Raw genomic sequence first — 15887 nt, forward strand, 5'->3', positions numbered from 1 at the left:
GCAATAACGAAATATTCACGTAGGGATTATAGAACACATGGCTGCAATAAGGAAATATTCATGCAGGTCTTATGGAACATGGCTGCAATAACGACATATTTACGTAGGGATTATGGAACACATGGCAGCAATAAGGAAGTATTTGCGTAGGACTTATGGAACACATGACTACAATAACAAAATATTCACGTAGGGATTATAGAACACATGGCTGCAATATGGAAATATTCACGTAGGAATTATGGAACATGGCTGCAATAACGACATAATAACGTAGGGATTATAGAACACATGGTTGCAATAAGGAAATATTCATGTAGGGATTATGGAACACATTGCTGCAATAATAAAATATACACAAACCAAATTTGATTATTGACGTTAAATTACTTATTTTTCCTACAAGTCCTAGCTGCATGGCCAAATGTAATGATACTAAATGTTTACTTACTGTTTTATTTTAATGGTGAATATTTAAGATAATTTTTCTCTAACCCCCTGAAACCGTTGTGATATTTTTCAAAGTGTCTTTTATGTTTTAGTTTAACGTGAAATGTGTTTTGAATATATACATATAAAATCTATTTATGGAAAAAATATCAAGTTTATGTTTAAAGACGCCTTTAAGTGATATTAGGGGAACATTTGTTTCTTTTAAACCAATTCTTGCAAGTAAAAGTATGTACGCTTCAGTGACTTTTGAAGACTAAATAGGTCGTTAATTTTTTTCTACGTTAGGTTCGAGATATCGGTACACTCGAGATAACCGATCTCGGGATGACGGGGTCCAACTTTATATAGCAAAACATGTTTTGCAGTATCATATGTGATCTAATATTTGTTAATTGTTGACGTTGATTGTTGATTTACAAAAGTATACGGCCGTTTCCTTATCGGCTGGACATCACTTTGAACAGTGTGAATATATTATGTCGGTTAAACCGGCGTTTATTCAAAGATTTACGGTTAGGTTGTATAAAAAGCTGCAGGGCCCGCTCGAGATCTTAACCTGAAACTTTGTCTACACACCAATAAAGTGTTGAAAGTGACTTTGCTATTCATAATGTTTAATATTTGTAATTGAAATACAGCAGATAAATAGGTTTACTCTGGATAACCGATCCTGTAAGTTTGTGTACAAATTGAATATTTCATGGAGTAATGTATAATTAGTTACGATACCTGCACATTGTGAGAACAAAGCTCAAGGTTAAACGTGAGTTCGTTTTGTTTCAAGAGAATAGCTCTGAAATCTGTCTATTTTGCTTAAAGAGGATTTGCACAAATATCAAACTATATTGCATTTTGCGTGTATATGGCTGATCAGGAAATATGTATATTCTCTGAAATGTTCGAGGAATATATGTAATGTGTGATTAACCCGGGAAGTATACATAAGCCTAATATTTTCAGGTTTTACACATACTTCCTGATCCAACATGAAACTGGTAAGCTGACTAATTTACTGTTGTAGAAATTTTAACCAATTCATTCAACTGTCACTTTTTCCTGATTTAGACGGCCACTTATAAGGACGAGTTGTGTTAACCTACTGAGGACAACAGTGTAGTCCAAATGAAAAGTCTGAAGCTCTGCATCACTATTTCCTTGCTACAAGTTTTGTTAATGCTTTGTTATCCCTGCCCGTCCGTGCAAAACTTGGCACATAGATAGGTCTAGTGGTGAACTGGTGCCTTTCTATAGTTTGGGATTTTGTGAAAAATTACTTCCATGGCAACTAATCAGTATAACTAGTTGACGTATCCACGACAATTATTTACCATTGCAGGGGGTATCGATGACTTTGTCCTTTTGTTTAATTTCACTGTTTCTACTTGCAAGGGTTATTATCCTTAATTCTAGTTTCGGATAGTGTTAATTAAAATGTCTGTCTCATGGAACACACTTTAAGGTCAGAACTGAATTCTTACTTGAGTTTTGTTAGTTCTGTGGAGTAGGAGCGTTGTTGACTAAAGCTTGGTTTCAGCGAATTACACTTTTAGATGACACAAGCGTCACGATAACCATTGGAATAACGGTAATGCAATAAAAGCTGATGTACCTATTAACTGGACGAGGAAATAATCTTTCTCTATTGTATTGGTCAGAATAGTGAGAGCTAGGGGCTGGGATGTTTTTTGTAAAATTGTCGAAGCAAATATATTGTTTGGATCTATCTTTTACATTTTCTGGTAAATTTGTATGTTTTAAAGCTGGTTACCATACACTATCACTTGAACAATTTAAAACCACGAGCACCGTCATGGTGCTGCCAAACAAACCAATCAATGATAATAATAACAGCTAACCTTGGACTCGAACCCACGCAACTCTGCAGTGAATTGCAGCGGGGGCGGTCTGGTAGCCTAGTGGTTTAAGCGTTCGCTCGTCACGCCGAAGACCCGGGTTCGATTCCTGACATGGCTACAATGTGTGAAGCCAATATCTGGTGTCCCCCGTCGTGATATTGCTGGAATAGTGCTAAAAGCGGCGTAAAACCATACTCACTCTATCACTCACTCACTCACTGTATTGCCGCGCCTTGGATGCCATGGCCGTAAACCACTAATGAAGATGAATGGTAACGTTTCCAGAGATTGTATACATGCAAGTACAAGTATATGCGTACAGACAGAAGTTGTACTCTTCCGCTTGGGCAGGATCATGACGGCTATTTGAAAATCTGAAATCTGATCCCACTATATCCTCTTTCAAATCTCAGCTTAAGACATTTCTGTTTTAACAGTCTTACAGTTGCTAAAGCGCACAGAGCATAGTTATTTTGTGAATTGTTGCGCTCTATAAATGCACATATAATAATTATTATTCCAGAGAGATCATTCTCTTAGGAAAATTATATATAGATGTTTGAGGGCCTCCATTGGCAACCAAAACTAGTTCTTTGAATGTCATTGGTTGAAGGTGGTAAAATACGGAATATAAATTTATTATATGCGAGTAATAGTAAGCCCTTAACAACATGGATGTGTGGCACGTTACTGAAGAGTGTCTGGGCATAGATCAAGAAAAAAATATATTGGAGATTTGTCATTTTGTTGTTGGAGGGGAATAGACAGGGACATTTTACATATGAGAGAGTCCATTTTGACATTGATATTACTGCAGATTCCTGGCGCCATCTGTTATTATAGGTTATATAACGTTCAAGAAATTTTTTAAATAATCTTGCAGTGCGTTTGAAAGATTAATATGTTTAAGTAATGTGTTAAAACTCCAACGAGAAACCAGTTTTAATTAACCCCATAATGCATCTGGAGGATTGTGACGGTAAAACATTAGACTGACGCTTGATTCAGAACTGGAACGTGTGGAAAATCTAGACTTGCTTCGTTTAGAACAGCGTTACAGTAATAGTAAGGGCTGGGCTTAAGAGAAAATAATGTGGTTCAGAGACTGTGGGACAGGCAACATCGTTTATGTGGGACAGTCTCTGCCCACTTCATCAACCCACCACCTTAATGATTGCATCTCATTGATGGTCGAACATGAACGACTTCAGAAGTATGAATGAGTGTGTGGGGGAGGGAGCGGAAGAGAGGTAGGGGGAGGGTGGGAGAGGGGCACGGAGGTGAATTGCGGGGGAAGGGGTGTACGGTGACAGTTAATCTGCTGATGTTATCTCCTCAATAAATTCCAGAAGTCAGTGCTCGCACAGAGCAAATGGGCTTCCTATAATTCCTTTGAGGATGGGTACGCGCCATCTGCCAATGTTGAGCAAAACAATAGCGTTAGTCAATTCCCTAGTTCATCGTGGGGTCGTCGTGGCGTTCTTGAGCAACGTCGGGTCACGCGAGCTGCGGAGGAGGTGGCAGACGGGTGGTCGAAACAGGTGCGCCTGCTTGCATCAAAGCCGTCCGCTGTTGTGACCCGGTCATGCTTTTAGGTGAAACCGGCGTACCGGATGTGATTGCGTGGTGTGTTAACAGTCCACCCAACTGGGAAAGTTACCCCTCGAAGGGAGGGGAGGGGGCGTGCGTCTGTTATGCAAGGGGGATGTTGAGATAAATACCGGCTGCAGGTGACGGACAAAGCATGCAACTGGTGTCAGGGTAGGGTCATGTCAACAGACGTGGAGAAAGTTCGTCTAGGTACCGAATGTAATTGATACCCCTGAATGAAGTATTTCTCATTCTGATAGTTTGGGGATCATTGTAGAAATTTCGGCGTAATAGACTCAGCATATCAAAGAACAGGGGGAAAAAAGATAATTATGATTTAAAAAGTTTTTGTATTATCTAATATAAATAGTTGTGGGGACACCGGTACCTGCGGTTAATGAATCCCTTTGCCCGTTCCCCTTTTAATAGTGGTCTTGGGTTCCATCCCAAGGTGTCATACCAAAAAGACGTTAAAAGGTGGTACTTGTTGTTACCCTGCCTGTCGCTCTGCAAGATTGAGGGGCTAAAACAAGGAGCGGTTGGCTCGGAGTCAGTATAATGTGTCTGAGTAGGGTATGTTAAAACCGCGGCATTGTACCTCAGGGTGCTAGCACTGTAAAACCTGCATTAGTCCAGACTGTTAGAAGCAGACAGACCATAGGCGGGTCGAGGATTTTGAAAAAGGGACATTACTGAACTTAGCTGAGACCGCAGTTAACATGTAAGGTGTCTGAAAAGGGGGGCGAGCACGCACGCACGCACACACTGCATGCACGTCGCTATATAAGTCGCTGTTAAAGTCCATGTCACACCACTTTCCATGTCATTTTTTTTCTGTTCTGTAGTGATTGCAGATCGAAAACAAAAGCCACAAGAACCGGGATTCGAACCCACGATCATTGGCCTGAGGGACGCAGCTCCCCATAGCAAATTACGGCAACAAAGTCAACCGTATTTACCTATAAATGTATCGCGCAAAATAACAATCAAAGAGAATGTAATTTCATAATTTTATTACATAAATAAACATGATCTATTTCAAATCTAAAAACATTTTGATATGACTGATGTCATAATTTTATGACATAAATAAACATGATATATTTAAAACATTGAAGCCATTTCGAGATGAAAAATTCAATAAACATAATCAAGATTCAAAGGATGAAGAGCGTATGCGTGAACACACATTTCATTTCGGGACACACACTCCCGACGTTTGCCGCGAAGTTAGAATGTCATAGTAAGGTTGACTAATAGCAGCGACATGATTTTTGGATTGAAACGTCACACGCGCTCCTTTCAGATATCAGATCGATGAAGTAAAAAAATAACTGAAACAAAAACATGTTGGGAATGTTTGATTTGAATCATTTGTATGCTGAAAGATTACCCATTGGATTAGCAGGCACCGTACATGTTCAAAGATGTTCTTTCAGCCGGTTTGTCCACAGGATATGGAACCATTTGGATAACCAGAAGTCTTGAACTTACAAAATTACAAACTGATATTATAGAACTGGTTGTCTGGAGATTTCTTTTTTATGTATCCGAATCAACTCTTTATATTTTATATTGTTTGAACGGGTAGACATGGCAATGAGGCAAGTGTACCCGACTTGTAGCGACGAGCAAAAAAAACCCAAACGAATCTACCGATAACATAAGACAGGTAGGGAGAGTGCGTGAATGAGAGTGCGTGAATATGGTTTTACGCCGCTGTTAACATTATACCCGCAATATCACATCGGGGGACACCAGAAATTGGCTTCACACATTGTACCCATGTGGGGAATCGAGCCCGGGTCTTTGGCCCCACAAGAAAGGTAACGATTCCTTGTGCCACTTAAACCTTGCAAGAAGCCGATGTTCAGAGGCAAATAAGGACGGAATTTCAAGTTTGTCATTTGAGCCAGACAGGTTTGCCGCTGCCGTTCCTTCTGTTAGTGACATAAACTATCACTATGACGAACCGCAATCACAGAACCAGTCAAAAATGGAATTCAATAGTGTCTCGTTCACGTGCACCTTACCACGTGAAAGCACGCGGTCGTTTGTTTTTGGGAATTTGTGAAAAGTGAACAGGAAGTCCATCAACCGGATGCGGAACAGGAATATATTTCATTTTTGATGACTCGTTCAAAAGTCGCCACGTACAGTTTCTTGCAAGTTCAATGGCAAATATTTTGAGCATGAGTTTCGCAAGTTCCTTTCCAGCGCATGTTCGACTTCCGCCCCCAAAAGGAATGTAATGAAAGCGGTCATCGGAAACTGAATTCCATCTGTCGGGGTTAAATTTGTCACTTTCACTGAATATTTCTGTAAGTTCCTGTGTTTCGCGGATGCTGAAGGCGACCGTCCATCCTTTAGGTATTTGGTAGCCCTGAAATAAAATAAGATCAGCAATTAGTATACGAATTAGCAATTAATGCCACTTATGCCAGTGCTGCGTTATCACATTCAAGATACGACGATGAAGCACGAGTGTTTCGATTATTCTTCAAAACGGCATCGTTGAAAAGAGGGATTGTAAAGCGGAACAGGATTTCAGTACCAAGCGTTGCAGAAAGTCGTAACATACGCTAAAATATTGCTATATGAGTAAGTGAATGTTGTTATATCTCAAGTCAGTAACATTCCTGATATATCACGATGACCTGTAAATAATCGAGTCCGGACCAGCCAAACCAGTGACTGAAAGCATGAACAAAGATCAACGCCATCGGCATGACAGCCAATCACCAAAATAAAAAAATACTGAACACTCAAATCCAATTTAGTCAAATCTGACAACATACAAGGTTGCTTGGGACCTATACATAATGTTTGTCGGGCTTGGAACAAATGGATCGGTTTGTTAGGCTCTGTGACAGTGACATGGTTGATCATACCCCTGTGCGTGGAACGTTCCTCATAAAATCAGTCACTGGTTTGTCTGACCCAGATTCGAATATTTACAGGCCGTCGCCATATAGCTGAATATAGTCCGGCATTAAATAACAAACAACAAAATGACTTACATCAATTTCAAATGTTTTGAGTGCTTTTCTGAATCCTCCCCCGATAGGTGGCGCTAGTCGAAGAACTTCTTTCACCACATTGGACACGTATTTTAGTTGACCTATTTTCTCCAGCGACAACTCCGTGTCATCCTCATCCAGACCGTGATCTCTTAGTTCCTCCGTTATCCGGTCAACAACCTGTCATCAAGACAATAATATATCAATATAAGGAATTATTACATGATGAACGACTGGTTCAAAACAGTATATATCAGTTATTACACGGCATGGTAATTTGTTTGTTTGTTACTTTGCCGCACTCGGAAATAGTCCAGCTTTTTGACGGCGGTCTGTAAATAATCACCCACAAACAAATTGGGATCGATGTTACTAGCTCGGGGCAAGCATTAACTGGTTTCTAACACTGTCCCCGGGTTACCTCTCTATTGCAAGTGTCTGTTGTCTTTTCTGAATTAATGAAAACCTCAACATGGTGTAATGACCCTTCTCTCTTTGACGTAACGCGAATGAATACCTCGGAAACAAAAGATTTTTCTGTTACGTGTTTTCAGCGTACAATTACGTCCACCAAAGACGTATATATCTATATACGTCTTTACGTCCACAAATTACGCATTACGTATTAATCATGTATAACGGCACTAAGCCGTGACTATGGTGGTTGTGGGGTGCAAGGATGACCAGTTTGGCAACTGACTCAACCAGGCTCCGGGCGTTCGTTAAGACCCCCGGGCAACGGGGTGAATGACCCGGGGTGATGGTGACATCGTTACGTCACAGAGTGCACGTTTTGAATTCCAGTCAGTCGGTCTGGAGGGCTTTCAGTATATCTGCTGTTAGTTCTCAAGGTCATTGAACTATTGTGCTCGCCGCTTGTCATAACAATTGCTTGTGTTGGGTCACTGTTGTGTAATGTCACAGCAAGAGTTCCCTCGGGAAGATTTGGGGCCTGTAGCGCGACTAAGTATTGTCAGTTGCTACGTACGGAATACATAAAGGCACAAGGACAATTGTAACGATTAGTGAACTAGGTTTCGGCTAACAAAAGCAAATTGTATTCCAAATTATTTCTAATCATTTGTGCATGACCCCCCCCCCCCCCCCCCCCCCCACACACACACTTTTCAAAAGGCTGTATCCTTTCATAATCATCATCATCATCATCATTATCAGTAGTAGTAGTATTATGTTTGTTTGTTGCTTAACGCTGCACTCAGCAATATTACAGCTATATGACGGCGGTTTGTAGATAATCGAGTCTAGTAGTAGTAGTAGTAGTAGTAGTAGTAGTAGTAGTAGTAGTAGTTGAGATAAAAAACAGTAGAGTAGCTGCTGTAGTGATACCAGTAATAGCAGTAGAGTGATATAAGTGAACACTATTCAGTATTGGAAGGAAAGCCCAATCCAGGCTCCAGATGCTAGTGGTACGGCAGTAGTAGAAGAAGTAGCAGTAGCAGCGAAGAAGTAGTAGTGGTAGTAGTAGTAGTAGTAGTAGTGGTGGTGGTGGTGGCAGTCGTAGTAGGAGATGTAGTATTAGTAGTAGCAGTAGTAGTAGCTGCACTCACGTGTTTGTTCTTGGCGAGATGGAGAAGAAGGGATGACGCAGCACTGGCGCACGTGGCATGGCCAGCAAACAGAAGTTCAAGGCCGACGTCTTTCAGCTCCTCCAGCGTTAGTTTTTCCTCCCCGTCGATCCCCATCATGAGGGACAGGGCGTCGAAGCCGCTCCCTTCTTCCTTCCGTTGTTGAAGGCACTCCTCAATCTTAGACAACAGTTTGTGACGAGCGTTCAGACCCTGGAGAGAAACATCTTGGTGAAAACCAATATTCACGTATAAGTTTATGGTGCGTCACCGTCTCATATCTGACGAGTGGTTTGTTACAAAATTAGTGCTGCTGCCAAATCGGCCGATTGATTGCTTGTTACTATTTGAAATGTCGGTATTAGAAAATAAACAGAGCTTCTGTGGTCCATTATTTGCACCTGTATAGACTGAACCTTAAATGATGCCACGTGAGGTATCCATAAGAATATAGAACCAGCAGCCTATGCCTGATGTATGCGGCTAAATGGATCGGGTGGTCTTGGTTGAAGCATGTCATTGCTTCCTAATTGCGTGGATAGATGTTCAGGATGGCAATCACTTAATTGTCGGACAGGTTCAGACTCCGTTATTTACCGATTGCCGTCATATAGCTGTAACCCGTGAGGATCTGGGTTAGAATAGGTCTTCAGCAACCCATGTTTGCCATAAAGGTCAACTATGCTTGTCGTAAGAGGCGACTAACGGGATCGGGTTGTCTGGCTCACTGACTTGGTTGATGCATATCATCGTATCCCAATTGCGTGGATCGATGTTCATGATGTCAATCACTGAATTATCTGGTCCAGATTCAGTTATGTACAGGCTGCGTCATATAGCTGTAATATTGCTCAGCGCGGCGTTAAAGAACCAACCAACAAACAAACGAACTCTGTACCTTATTAAAGCCAGATCCGGGAACATTGAAGGGAAGGGAAAAGAGGCTGTCCATGAACTCCCCAAATGTTTCCAAGAGTTGCTGGTGCTCCTTCTCGCTGACCTTGAACCCCACCAGCACGCGACACGCGGTCTTGAATGTCATACTCTTGCATTCTGGGTACCCAAAGACGTATCCCTGCTGACACCACCTCTGGATGTAGGAGCGGGTGACGTCTTGGACGGCGCCGACGTAAGACGACAGCGCTTTGTGACTGAAGGCCTTTAGGATGACCTTGCGACGGTGGCGGTGGGTGTCACCCATGGCGTGGGTAACTGTCCCCTCCCCCATGAGAGTGCGGACGCTCTTGGGCCAGTAGGCGGTCACCAGGGAGTGCTCTCCTAGTAGAATTTTCCGGATGTTTTTGGCTCCGACTACCCGGATGGTGGGGTTTCCCAGGATGTGTGTCTTGAAGACGTTCCCGTACGACTTGAGTCTCTGTTTGTAGAACTTGGCGCCCTGAAAAAGAGGAACATTGCGTTTATGATTGTTTATTTGTTGTTTAACGCCGCAGTCTGCAATATTCCAGCCATATGACGGCGGTCAGGAAATAATCGAATCAGACACCAGTGACTGACATCATGAGCATCGATCAACGCAAATGACTTGCAATTAACACGTCTCCGACAACCCGATCCATTCAGTCTCTCCTTACGACAAGTACAGGATGCTAGGGACCTATGTTCTCACCCAGAATCCCCATGGGACCATGAGGTAAAAGTGTATCAAAATATATTTCCGACAAACCTCAAGGGATAACAATATGTTTTTTTAAATTGAGAAAATACACATTAAATGCATTATTCAAAGCGTTTTCGTTTAGAAATCATAATTACTATTCACTTTAACAGAAATTAAATCGAATTACAAGCCTACCATTAACACAAGATTGAGGGTTTCCCCAATGACCGGAAGTCCCATACTGCCTGGTGGAAGCGGAAGTTTGCAGGTCTGGTCTCGGCAGTTCACGTTGTAGATGTACCACAATTGCCAGGACGTAACCAGGAGGATCATGGGAAGTATCGATGGCATCAGCACAGACATTATAGCAAGCACACTTCTCTCACTCGGTTCCAACAAGCTGCAACATCAAACAGTTACAAATGAATAATAATTTATATTGTTTGTTTGTTTTATTTTAACGCCGCACTCAGCAATATTCCAGCTATATGACGGCGGTCGGTAAATAATCAAATCTGGAACAGCAAATACAGTGATTGATATCATGAGCATCGTTCTACGCAATTGGGATACTATGACAACCATCAAGCAAATCAGTGAGTCTGACCACCTAATCCCGTTAGTCGCCTCTTACGACAAGCATAGTCACCTTTAACGGAAAGCATGAGTTGCTGAAGACCTTTTCAAACCCGGATCTTCACGAGTAAATAATTAGTTGTAATAAAGAATAATTAGTATCGATAATTATTAACTATTTATAATTATTATAAACAAACAAGGCAACATGTGCGTTTTAACTAACAGTATATTTGTCTTTCCATCCTTATCCACGAAACATCAGCTTGGCCAGTGTAAAGATCTGGCTCAGATGTGATATCAGTACGTGATTCGCACGCATGGCCCACGGAGACACACCATTCCATGATGAGCATTATCAATGTGTAGCCGCTGTTTATACTAATCTGTGGCATATTAAGTACTTGATTATTAACTGTGACTTTACAGACAATGCAACAAATAATATAATAAATAATATAATAAACAAATAATATCGGATTTTTTAACCCCTTCAATTACGAAAACATCTTATAAGTATGCCGGTTGTCTTGTTTCTAGGGATATGATTAACCCATACCCAGCCTAAAGCTTACAAGATATCAGTTTAATTGGCAGTATCATGTTTGACCGGTGGACTGCACGCCCACGCGTAGGAGTGGTCGGTCTGAATGACCACGCTCCGCCCAGCACGCGACAACTTGACCTCTGTGTGTAGCCGGTGTGACCCCAGACCTCACCTCATATGACCTTCTCCCTCGGTCACGCATGCGCAGCGCGGTCACGTGGTACATTTGCGTGTGCGCTAAAACCAGGTTGGACACTCCTTGTCGGTACAATAAGTGACTATTTAATTTTATAATATTCTAAATATCAAACTTATTACTTAATCTCAATGTATTCATCTAAGTCCTTTTCCCATATTGATCTAGGAAATAAAAAATCACAGTCGTAATCATGTGTATATCGCTGACGAAGTTCCGACACTACATGATAGGCAAGTATCTTTAGAAATCAGGTATAGCATTTTAAAGATATTTGCTTGCTGCACTAACGTGTGAAACTATTTCATGGTTTTACATTAATAATAATAATAATAATAATAATTTCTTTAGGGCATATTTTTAACATTTCTTAATAAAGAACCATTATTTGAAGCGGTCTTGTTTCTTTAAAAGGGTAGTTTTTGGCTTCAAGGTAACAAGCTTACATTCGTCAAATTTGACATGTTTACGGACTTGACAAACATTTTCTTTTGACAACTAAAGAAGTATCAGTATTGAGGAAGTACCGATTTCACTTTGCAACACGTATCCTAGAAGAGATCACACTGATACATTCACGCCGGGCACACTTACAGAGGACATAAAGTATTTTGTGAATGGCTGCATATCAGTATTGAACATATACTTACACATATTTGTTACATTTCATGAAAATATATGACACTTTATTGTTATGATTTATTGACGATTTTTTAAAACACAGTTACAAAAATATTCATAAGCACAAAAATGAAAAACTCAAAAAAATATAATTGTCATTTACCTGTTTTGCTAAAGCCGGTTGCCGGTAAGTTAATTAAATAAAACTGAATATAACCTCAAACAACTATATATATTAAAAAAATGAATTAAAACGTTTGTCAACAAAATTCGAATTAAACCCTTACCTTATTTCTCCATAATTAATTTCCTCTACAGTAAAGGCAACTTGTGAGAAGCTCGCATTGCACTCGTAAACAGCCATGCTTGTTGCTTGTAAAAGCTCGTGTCTAGTAATGCAAGAAACAGGAGCAGCCGGTCTTATATCGCCCGGCGAGTCTCACGTAAACCAATTACTGACCTTGCATCGACGTAATCGCTGCCCCCGAGGTCACCAAGGTCAGGTGAAAGCAACGGTGAACATCGCTGCCCTTTTGTTCTTAGACTACGACCCCTGACCTTTACCTCCAAACATCGTTCTTTTCCATTGGAGGAGGTGGGTTCAGCCTAAACATGTTGTTCCCGACCCCCCGTGGTACCCCATCCCTGTCACGTGGTTTGACGAGGGAGGGGTCCCATCTGTCTGCCATGCCCTGGTCAGGGCAAGCCTTAGGTCAAATTTAAATCTGACGCAATTAATTTGAATTTGTGGAGAGCTTCCATGATTAACCAGCGTTGGTAATTTGACAAGCGAAAGCAGCGCTTGCTTGGCCTTATGGGGACATTTGGCTTGGAGTGAGCTTTGCTAATTCAAATGAGATTTCATTATAGTTAAACAATTGCGTGTTAACCCCCCCAAAAAAAACAAACAAAACAACAACAACAAAAAAACAAAACAAAACAAAACAAAAAAAACAAACAAAAAAACCCCACCAAAACAAACAAACAAACAACAAAACAAAACAACAACCCAAAACAAACAAACAACAACAAAAAACCAAAAAAAACACCAAAACAACACCAAACAAACAAACAACAACAACAAACAACGACAGTAATTATGCATTGAGAAGAGATGGAATAAGATTCGAGGGTCCCAAATCTTCATAATGTTCATCACATTTCCATCATATTTATAATCGTTCAAATATCACTATGATATAAATACATAATTAAACTTCTTTACAGTAATAGGTAATTTATTCTATGTTAATAATTTTATGACACAGTGTTCGAGTATTGACTTGAAGGGAAATGGACTAAAGAGAGTATCGAAGGATTCTATACGGTTTTCACTTTTAGTGTGATGCCCAAAAACTTCGCTCAAAACGAGGTATTGAGGTACAGTGCGTGCCCAGGCAAACCATTCATCAGACGCAATTCTACATCCGGTTTTAAAGTATTATATTGATAATGAAACTAAGCACATATAGTGTTTTCCGTAAATTCTAAATGTCAAATGCTTTGCATTCTTTGCACTAACAGTTCAACTTTGTTTTTATCCAAAAATATGCATAAAGAAGAGCCTTTCGAAAAAAAACAAAAGGAAAGGTTAAGTCAATTTGATTAACGTCCACACAGAATTATTATATCATTATCATTTTTTCACATAGTTAAACTAAAGACAGACGCCAAGTCTATATAGGCTTAACGCACGGACCCGGAAGTACCAGCGCAAGAACTTTCCGCGTCACCGAGTACCGATCCCAGTCCGAGACTCCCTGCATTTCCATGACCCGCATTTCACCTTCTGATACAATGGCGCGGGGGGATAAAACCTCAGTTTGTATTGATGGGATTAGTTTGGGCTGGGTGTGAATCTATTGACAGCTCGTCTTTAGATATAGTAAATAACTACCTCGTCTCGCAACACGTGTCGTACAACGACACAAATTAGTAATTATTGTAGAAATTAAGAAATATTGAATACAATTGCTCCTTTGTAACCTGAACTTCGAACCACGCGTAAGAAGAGAAACTTTGAACATGTATGTCTGAACTTGTTGTTCAGTTTGGTATTAGAGGCAAAACAGAAAACATGTTTCTAAAGATCATTAAAAAAAGTATCATTTTCTCTGAAACACGAGATGTAGTCATTTTTCAAGTTCATCGTTGTGTATTGTGTAGTAGCCTTCGTTTCAGTCTTGTGTGTGGCTTCATGACCGCATGTATCTGTTGTAGTGGACAATCTGGAAAGTGTCTCATTCATTGTTTTTGCAGGAAGCTCCTGTTGAGTTGATCGGGTGGACACAATGGCCAGCGTATCTCGACGATAAATATGTGTGTTCACACTATCCTCCACTTGGTGCCGTTGTACAAAACAACCTTAGCACTACGACTGTCGTAAGCCAATGTTATGGTATGGGAGTTACGATCACCTTAGCGTTACGATCGCTTTGTACAACGGCACACTGGTCCAGCTGGCCCACTTGCACGAAGCGATCCTAGCGCTAAGACTATCGTAAGCCTATATTAACGTATGGGAGTTACGGTCATCTTAACGCTAAGATCGCTTTGTGCAAGTGGGCCATGTTCCAATAAGGGCGCGAGTCAGACCGCATTGACACGCCATGTAGATGTCTTAACACTGTGGACCTATCACGAGGGAAAAACGGTTTGATGTACCCCCCGCGTGGCCGGGTGCCCCTAGCCGACATGAATAAATACTACAACACATTCACTTTAATTTCACCATATTTATCAATTACCACATTTTGAGAGAAACGGAGATGTGATGAGCACCGTTTGTTTTGTCGCCATATTGCCGTAGCTTGTACCGAGACCGGTATTTGTTGAAAACACCAAACTTATACCCTCAGATATACCATGACTTAAATCTGTAATGTGACGTGATAGTGCAGAGATTCAGTTCAATTCTATTCGGTGGTGGGCAAAACTCATCGTCAATTGTCTGCTGTTGATCATAAGAGATTCTGGTGTTCCCCGCCGTGATATTGCTGGAATATTGCTAAAAGCGGCGTAACACCATACTCACTCACTCACTCACTATCATAAGAGAATGGAGTTGTGATACATTAGATGATCGAAGATTACTATAAATAATAATATTAATACATGTACTTTCCTTTCAATATGAAGTGAGTGAGTGAGTGAGTTTAACGCTGCTTTGAACAGTGTTTCAGTTGTATTAAACCGTATCGGGTTGATGTGGGAGGAAAGCCTTGAGTGATGCAGGTCTGAGACGTTTTACCACTTTGGTGAAGACCAACATAGTCCTCGCCATTTGAAACAGAATCTCGAAATATCGCGATTATTAATTTACGAAGATAGTTGCATGTGAAATCAAACCATTGCGGCTATATGGAATGTTAGTTAGTTATGTCAAAAATTGTAAAGTGCGCTTGTCTGGAAATATCCATGTCGCTAGCGATAAACATCACTGTGTTTGGATCATGTGGTTACAATCCGTGTGAGGGTCGACAGTCAGATAACTACAAGCGGTCACACTACATGTTCCATCTGTTTAACCATAATCGGTAGAACATATCCCCTTGTGCCTGTTTAAAATCATTTTAATCCAGTTAAGTTACTTCTTGATACACCACACATCTTTGGTTGTTCTATAGTCTGATGCATATCTTGTACTTAAACACAGTCCGTCACTGCAGGCCGAATCCTTGTCGGTTGGTTGGTTTGTTGTTTAACGCCGCACTCAGCAATATTCCAGCTATATGACGGCGGTCTGTAAATAATCGAGTCTTAATAATCCAGTGATTAATGTTATGAACATCGATCCACGGAATTGGGATCGATGACATGCATCA

At 40.7% G+C, this 15887-nt stretch overlaps 1 protein-coding gene across 1 annotated transcript; it reads right to left on the bottom strand.

Annotated features, from left to right (window-relative positions):
* Positions 1-4666: 4666 nt before the first annotated feature.
* LOC124138528 (cytochrome P450 26A1-like) lies at positions 4667-12948 on the bottom strand. The gene is made up of 6 exons (XM_046505233.2): positions 12351-12948; positions 10319-10523; positions 9404-9901; positions 8488-8718; positions 6920-7099; positions 4667-6282 (listed from the first exon to the last, which is right to left on the bottom strand). Exons 1-6 carry the CDS (start codon positions 12425-12427, stop codon positions 5929-5931), a joined length of 1545 nt encoding a protein of 514 aa, XP_046361189.2. The 5' UTR covers positions 12428-12948; the 3' UTR covers positions 4667-5928.
* Between the last annotated feature and the right edge of the window lie 2939 nt (positions 12949-15887).

The sequence above is a fragment of the Haliotis rufescens genome, unplaced genomic scaffold (genome assembly GCF_023055435.1).
Source record: "Haliotis rufescens isolate VD_foot unplaced genomic scaffold, xgHalRufe1.0.p SCAF_54, whole genome shotgun sequence".
NCBI classification, from domain to species: Eukaryota; Metazoa; Mollusca; class Gastropoda; order Lepetellida; family Haliotidae; genus Haliotis; species Haliotis rufescens.

Coding starts and splice junctions, on each gene's coding strand:
- LOC124138528 (XM_046505233.2), bottom strand. CDS start 12,427: ATGGCTGTTTACGAGTGCAATGCGAGCTTCTCACAAGTTGCCTTTACT. Junction 10,524..12,350: donor ATTAATTATGGAGAAATAAG/GTAAGGGTTTAA, acceptor TTGATGTTGCAG/CTTGTTGGAACCGAGTGAGA. Junction 8,719..9,403: donor CCGGATCTGGCTTTAATAAG/GTACAGAGTTCG, acceptor GTTTCTCTCCAG/GGTCTGAACGCTCGTCACAA.